Below are 7,413 nucleotides of genomic sequence, written 5' to 3'. Positions count from 1 at the left end.
GCATGTTTAGATGCTGGTCGAAGAAGTCTGCTTAGAAATAATCACAGACTTGTAATCAAACATTTCTATCATATGAAAGAAATGTGGGTGTCAGAGTATCAGAATCACGTCCACAGATAGCCAGTAACAGGTGTGTCCAACAAGGAAATGCATGGCATTGGTGATGGATACTCCCATGGTACCCATCACCATCAGATACGAACAATGACAGGAACAATGGTGGAATATAACTTATCCGCATACTTCGGAATTAATAGTAAAGCACAGAAATATCTCTGTTATGCAACTTTGTTACTTCACTCCACTTGTAGATGGAAATATATATATTCCATTTATTTTTAGCTTTATTATGCTAGAAATTTTAAATTGCAAAGGCATAATAAATATTATGCTATATTCCAATACCCTGCAGTATATTAATAATAAAAATAATATCTAGCTGCAACATTAAAGTGAATAAGTGACATTAAAATCTTTATGGCATTTTTTTTTTTACATGGTTTCCAGTGTTTGTGTGTAAAAGTTTAGCTATGAACAGAACGCCACCACTGAGACTCCTGCTGTGATTAACGTGTCCTGGTCTGTGTTCCTGTTCAGGGTCGTTGTTCAAATGTTGCACTACCAGTATATGTGTGGTGTACTGGGGACAAAACTCATATCTCAGTATCTTTACACAAAAATATAAATATGTTCTGACCAAATACTATTAAAATTTTAAAAAGCAGTTCTTTCACCTTGGTCTAAAATATTATGTTGTTAAATGCTACTTTTTTAAAACTTAAAGTTTAAGCCAAAATCACTGGAACAGTGTCTGGTTTAAATGCAAAACTCACAGTTTTATGTCATTTAACTTCATGTCAGTCACGATGGATCAGTCTCTGAGCGTTGCTGACTGTGACCAGGCCGGCACGCTGATTCATAAAAGGAGTTTTCTCCTGCTGAATTTGTTGTAAAACTGTTAAATCTTCTTTATATTCATTTTTGTTCACTTAAGTGTCAAATGTGACACCAAAATTATATAGCAAAGGGGAAAAACAAGTTTTTTGTGGTTTTATCAAACTGGTAAGTATTTAAATAGATTTTTACTAAACCACTGAAGTGGTTCCAATATTTTAATATTTCATGTTTGAAAACAACAAACAAACAAAAAACACATTCACATTTTGCCTCCAACAGTCCTTTAATTTATTTGAATATGATAAATTATCTCAGTATTTTGCAAGTTTAAGTAATTAAATCTATGAAAGTGAATGTTTCTGGGCTTCCCTGGTTAGTTACTTTTATTTTTTTGTATGTTTCCTGTTTTAGTTTGACAGTGCATCGCCTTGTCTTGTTACTTAGATTGTCTTCACCTGTCTCTCCTTCCCCACCTGTTTCCCCAGGACTTGCTTTATTTTTGTATTAAGTTTGTAAGTTTAATAAAACTGCTTTTACTTTACCCCTCATGTTTTTGAGTCCTCAGTTTGGGTCCTGCCTGCTACATAGCTTGACATGACATACTTGGGCAATCTGAGCTAAAACATCTGGAACAAGATGAAGGAGGTGGGCTCCTGCACTCCTGTGATTCCTCATCCAAACTCTATTCATCTACACCTGAAGATCAAAACACGCGATCATCGAAAAACTGTTTTCATGTATTTGCACAAAGAAAGAACCACAGATGATATTACCAGTGACTGTGAGAGTGGAACAGCATGTGGACCCTTTATCCACATGTTTCATCTCCTGTTGTTTTGGTCCGTACCTGAGTGTGATTACTGTGTTCACACTGCAAAAACAAACCACACCAAGGGGGAAAACAAATCAGAGTTCAATTTAAACTGACTAAACACTGCAGGTGTGAAAACACCCTTAACCCTTTACTGCATGAATTATGACAACCTCAGGCAGGAATGTTAAGTATTTTTATTCATCTTTAGGCAAGAAAAAAAGATTTGTGAACTTCATTTTTTAAAAATGTACTTTTCAAAGAGTCTTTTGAAAAGTACATGTTTGCCACCCACTGGTGGCAGGGCATGGTGTGACACATCAGTGTCCAATGTAGTGGTTTATGCGCAACTATACCATCAACACTGACACAAATACAAGAAAACAGCCTTTGAATAGCTGTGACTGACCATTATGCATGAAAGGGTTAATCCAGAGTCAGCACATTATCAGACTGCACAGATGTAATAAATATGGGAATTAAAGGAAAGAACACTTTTAACTTGCAATTAGAAAATTCAATTAGAAATTGGCTGTGTTCAGACTGACAGATGATTCATAAAGAAGTTTGTCCAGCTCAATTCTACATATGACATTTGAAAGGGGACAGAAGTGTTTTTTGTAATACTAGTGGGCTCAAGTAATTTAATAGTCTGGAAAACCTCATTCACAAATTACCTCCAAAACATGAAATTAATTTAAACTGCAATTAATTTGTTTTTATTTTTATCCCTGAAGTAAAAAAAAAGCTGTAAAAATTATTAGGTTTTGAGCTTAATTATTTTATCTACTTTTGCTATTATATTTTTCATAATCTTCACAGATCAGTATTGTCCCATTCACTTGGTAATATCTTTGACTGAAGTAGGTGGTTCTCTGGTGCTCTGGTACATATGTTCAGTTATGTGTAGAAGAAGAGTCCACTGGTGTTTCAAACACCCTTCTTTGTGTGAGTGTTTCTAATCAAGATTTTAGGTTTTGTTGAACCAGCTCACACAAAGAAAACTTGTTTATCTTAAACCTGAATCACAGTACACCTCTGAGTGCTCTTTCTGCTAGACTGTCATCATCTAAATCCTCTGAAGCCACATCAGTGTTCACTTTCTTGCCTTCATATAGAGTGTGCTTTGATGTTGTGGGGAGAGCTGGGAGTCTGTCAAAGGAAGTGATTAGTGGACTGCACTTCTGAGTCATTATTACTCAACTTTCACCCATAAGTAACCACCGGCATCACATCGGTTAGATTTTGGCAAAAAAATAACCTCCCTTACATGGGAGCTTCCTCACAGGCTGTTAGAGGCAACAACAGAATCAGGGAAGCTCTCATTTTATATGATATGTTAGAATCTGTAGTAAAATCCTTAATAACACATGAAAATGGGTATTTTCAATCACAATGTTTGTTCAGAATGAATTGCTGAAGTGGAACATCTTTGAATGGCAGAAATGTACACATATAGGGAAATGTTACTTGCTATTTGTCTTCCTCTTTCGATGTGGACATAAATCACATGACAGCTTCATTTTGTCACCAATGCATTAAAACTGACCATCAGCAGCAGACACAACCAGAGGAATTACAGCTGCTGGGGGAAGAAAGCCGGGAACACTGAAACGGAGGAAGGCTGGGGTACATCTGAACCTGCTAATCAGGAAGTAAGTTTCAGGAAGCTTCCTCATTATACAATGCAAATCTAAACACTCTGAATAGATCGCTGTCACTGTAGTTCTAAATATTTAACTTTTACCTTTGATTAAAAAAAGAAATTACTTGACTTGAACTTTTTTGCAGATTTGTGTGCTGCAGTTAAAAGTTTTATGTTTTCATTAAATAAATATTTCTCTTTTGTGCATCTACTTTAATTCATGGACACTGAGTGAAATGGTCTACAGTACTGTCTCTTTACTCAGTACCATCCTGTGTCTGGTGTGCTTAGGTTAACTATGAAGCAAGATTAATGGGTTAGCCGGCTCTACTGAGCCAGAGATTTTAGTGTTGATGGCTGTTCTCGATTTATAAATAAATAATAAATAGATAAAATTTTATTTATATAGCACCTTTCAGAATCACAAAGTGCTGCACATAAGATAACAAATAATAAAAAGGTAAAACAGACAATTTAACCAAAAACAGTTTTAAAAAGGTGAGTTTTGAGTTGTTTTTTTTAAAAACAACTACTGAGTCCACAGTTCTTAATGTATGAGGGAGAAATTCCACAGTCTCGGGGCCAAAGGTGGCAAAAGCTCTGTCACCCTTAGTTCTCATATTAGTCTGTTTTATAGCAAGTAAGCCCTGATCAGATGACCTCAGGGACCTGCTAGGGACATAGGGCTGTAGCAGATCGTAGATGTAGGGCGGCGCCAGTCCATGCAAGGCTCTAAATGTCAAGACCAGCATCTTAAAATGGACTCTAAATTCAACAGGAAGCCAGTGTAGTTGAAATAGCAATGGTGTCACATGTGAGTACTTGGAGGATTTTGTCAACAGCCTATAGCTGCAGCGTTTTGCACAACCTGCAGACGAGAGAACCTTTGCTTAGACACATAAACAAAGAGTTACAATAGTCCAAGCATGAGGAAATAAATGCATGTATAGCTATCTCTAGTTCAGGGCGAGATAAAATAGGGCTTAACTTAGCCACATTTCTTAAATGATAAAAACAAGACTTTTCACATGCCCATCCAATGTGAGAGTCGAGTCAAAAGTGAAACTTAAATTCCTGATAGAGGATTTAACATACACTGAAAGAGGACCAAGGGCTTTCACTATCTGGGATAAAAATGTATTCGATTTGCCTGGTTAGATCACCAAAGTGGTTTAAAGTTGTTGGGAAGTAGCACATCTTCACTGATTCCAGTATGCTGTGTGATAAAGAGTCTCTGCTGAAGGAATAGGACATTTTTAAGCAGGATCTTACTAACATCAGTAAATTAATTTGAGGCAGATCTAATTGTGCGTTGCATTGAATACATCATCTGGATGGGAGCATTTGTTCGATATGCCTTTCTGCAGATGGGGCCTTTCCAGATTTGCAAGTCCATAGACACTAATGCACCCCCATAGATCAGAAAGCATTGATTACAAGCTGGATGGTCTCTCTCCTTGTCAGTCCAGAAGATGCAGTGCTTTTCTGAATCATAATCAGTTATGGCTGCTTTGACTGAACTTTAACTTGCGTTTGCAGATGGCACAGCAAACTGTGCTCGCAGACAATGATTTCTGGGAGTATTCCTGAGTCCATGCAGTGATCTCCACGACACAATTGTTCCTGTTTTTAATGCAATGCTGCCTGAGGGCAGGAGATTTTTTAAGTCCTGCCAACTTTTGGGATTCACATTTAAACTGAGTTCTTTTTTCTTTCTTTTTTTTTGTAGGCAAAATGACTGAAAAAGATCTCTCCTGTCCTATCTGCTACGACATCTATAGAGACCCTGTCGTCCTCTCATGCAGCCACAGCTTTTGTAAAGACTGTCTGCAGCTGTGGTGGAGAGAGATAAAAATAAAATCCTGCCCAATATGCAAGACGATTCCTTTACTGAACGATCCGCCCTGTAACTTGGTGTTAAAGAACCTCTGTGAGGCCTTCTTAATGAAGAGAGTTCAAAAACCTTCACAGTCGGAGTCTCTCTGCAGTCTGCACTCTGAGAAACTCAAACTCTTCTGCCTGCACGATCAACAGCCAGCATGTCTCATCTGTCGAGATTCAAAAGTGCACAACAGTCACGGATTCAGACCCATTGATGAAGCAGCACAGGATTACAGGAAGGAGCTCCAGGAATTATTGAAGCCCTTACAGAAGAAACTGGAACTGTTTGAACAGGTTAAAGAAAATTACAGTCAGACAGAACTCCAAAGTAAGATCCAGGCTTTTTACACAGAATGGCAGATTAAAAAGCAGTTTAAGAAACTTCACACGTTTCTAAAAAAGGAAGAGGAGGCCAGGCTGGCTGCTCTGAGGGCCGAGAAGAAGCAGAAATGCAAGATAATAAAGGAAAAGATTGGGGCCCTGAGCAGAGAGATAGAAACTCTTTCAGAAACAATCAGAGCCACAGAGGAGGAACTGAGAGCTGAAGATGTCTCATTTCTGCACAACTACAATGCTGCACTGAAAAGAATCCAGCAGCGCCCCCTGCTGGAGGATCCACAGCTGGTCTCTGGAGCTCTGATAGATGTGGCCAAACACCTGGGCAACCTGACCTACAACATCTGGAACAGAATGGGGGAGATGGTCTCCTACACTCCGGTGATTCTGGATCCAAACTCAGCTCATCCACAACTCATCCTGTCTGAAGATCTGACCAGTGTGAGTGTGGGACTGAGAAAGCAGCTTCCTGACAACCCAGAGAGGATAGAAAACTATTTTGTCATCCTGGGCTCTGAGGGCTTCGACTCGGGGATTAACAGCTGGGATGTTGAGGTTAGAAATGATGGAGTCTGGTGTCTCGGTGTACTAAAGGAGTCTGTTCAAAGAAAGGGACATATACACACTGGATACTGGGAACTCTGTCACCAGGATGGAAAATACACAGCATCCGCTCCACCGCTTCCAGATAAAGTTCTCTCAGTGAAGAAGTTCCAAAGACTCCGAGTTCAGCTGGACTGGGACAGGAGGAAGCTCTCGTTTTTTGATCTGGACACCAACTCACACATACACACCTTCAAACACACTTTCACTGAGAAGCTTTTTCCATACATTGGCACCAAGACTCTGCCGGTGAAAATATTACCAGTGATGGTCAGTGTAGAAAAACACAGGGTTCCATTATCAGTGAAGTTTTCGCCTCTTTCTAAACTCGGTCTGATTTAATCAAAGCAACTGAGAAATAAACGTTCTTATAATGAAACAAAGCAATCTTGTATTCAGTCTCCTGGAAGTCTTCAGTGTTACTGTAATAATTTGTATTATCACAAAGTCTTTACTTTACAATGTTTCTCAGGTGACTGTGTTTGTGATTTGGTGCTGTATAAATAAAAATGAACTGAAGTGAATATAATTGAATGTTTTTCTTTGAAGAGAGATGTTTGTGTATCTATCAGATGTTCAGAGCTGCAGTTCTGCTTAAGTTCTTATTACTTTCAACATCCAACAGATCAGGTCATCTAGGACAAAAAAAGACACACACACAAAAAAGACAAAAAAAGTGAATTAGAGCACATGAATAAGCTCTTCTTAATTCTCTCCAGCAGGGAGAAAGTATGTAAACTCCTAGGCTGATAAACATGAAAGTCACCAAGGGGAAATCAACAAACTGCCGCATTTGATTCCCAAAGAGCTATGAGCTGAAAATGTGATATGTCTTAGCATGGTGTGTCATGGGCTGTACAAAGTGTCCAACCCGAGGACAAAACAAGCCAAAGACCAAAGACTCCATCTCCAGATTAACCGGACATGAAAGTCTTGTTATTAAGAAAGACAAAGTAATATAGCAAAAACCAGACATAGGAAATGTGAAGCGCACCCAGCAGATCAATTAATCCCTATTACAATAAACTGTAAAACTTACCAAATATGCATCTGCACAGCGCTGTCTCTTTAAATGCCCTTTTTTGCTCTGTCTGGTCCTTGGTTTTTTTCCCTGCCCAGCTGAGTACCGAGGCCAGCTCATTTGGCGGTGCGGCGGACCGTCCAATCAAGGCAAAGCGTCTCACCTATAGACACATTTTAAGAGATGGAATTAGTGTGTCTCATGTCTTAAATGTGTACG

General features: G+C 38.8%; 1 protein-coding gene across 1 annotated transcript; it reads left to right on the top strand.

The window, feature by feature from the left end:
* Positions 1-5,084: 5,084 nt before the first annotated feature.
* LOC146670587 (zinc-binding protein A33-like) lies at positions 5,085-6,515 on the top strand. Its single transcript, XM_085408044.1, has one exon. The coding sequence runs from the start codon at positions 5,088-5,090 to the stop codon at positions 6,513-6,515; it is 1,428 nt and encodes a 475-aa protein (XP_085264170.1). The 5' UTR covers positions 5,085-5,087.
* Positions 6,516-7,413: the final 898 nt, after the last annotated feature.

Source organism: Rhamphochromis longiceps, linkage group LG5 (assembly GCF_057381845.1).
Source record: "Rhamphochromis longiceps isolate RC_006_pf linkage group LG5, R_longiceps_female_GT1.1, whole genome shotgun sequence".
In the NCBI taxonomy this organism is placed as follows: Eukaryota; Metazoa; Chordata; class Actinopteri; order Cichliformes; family Cichlidae; genus Rhamphochromis; species Rhamphochromis longiceps.
The sequence above is the reverse complement of the archived record's forward strand: the minus strand, read 5'-3'. Positions and strand labels throughout refer to the sequence as shown.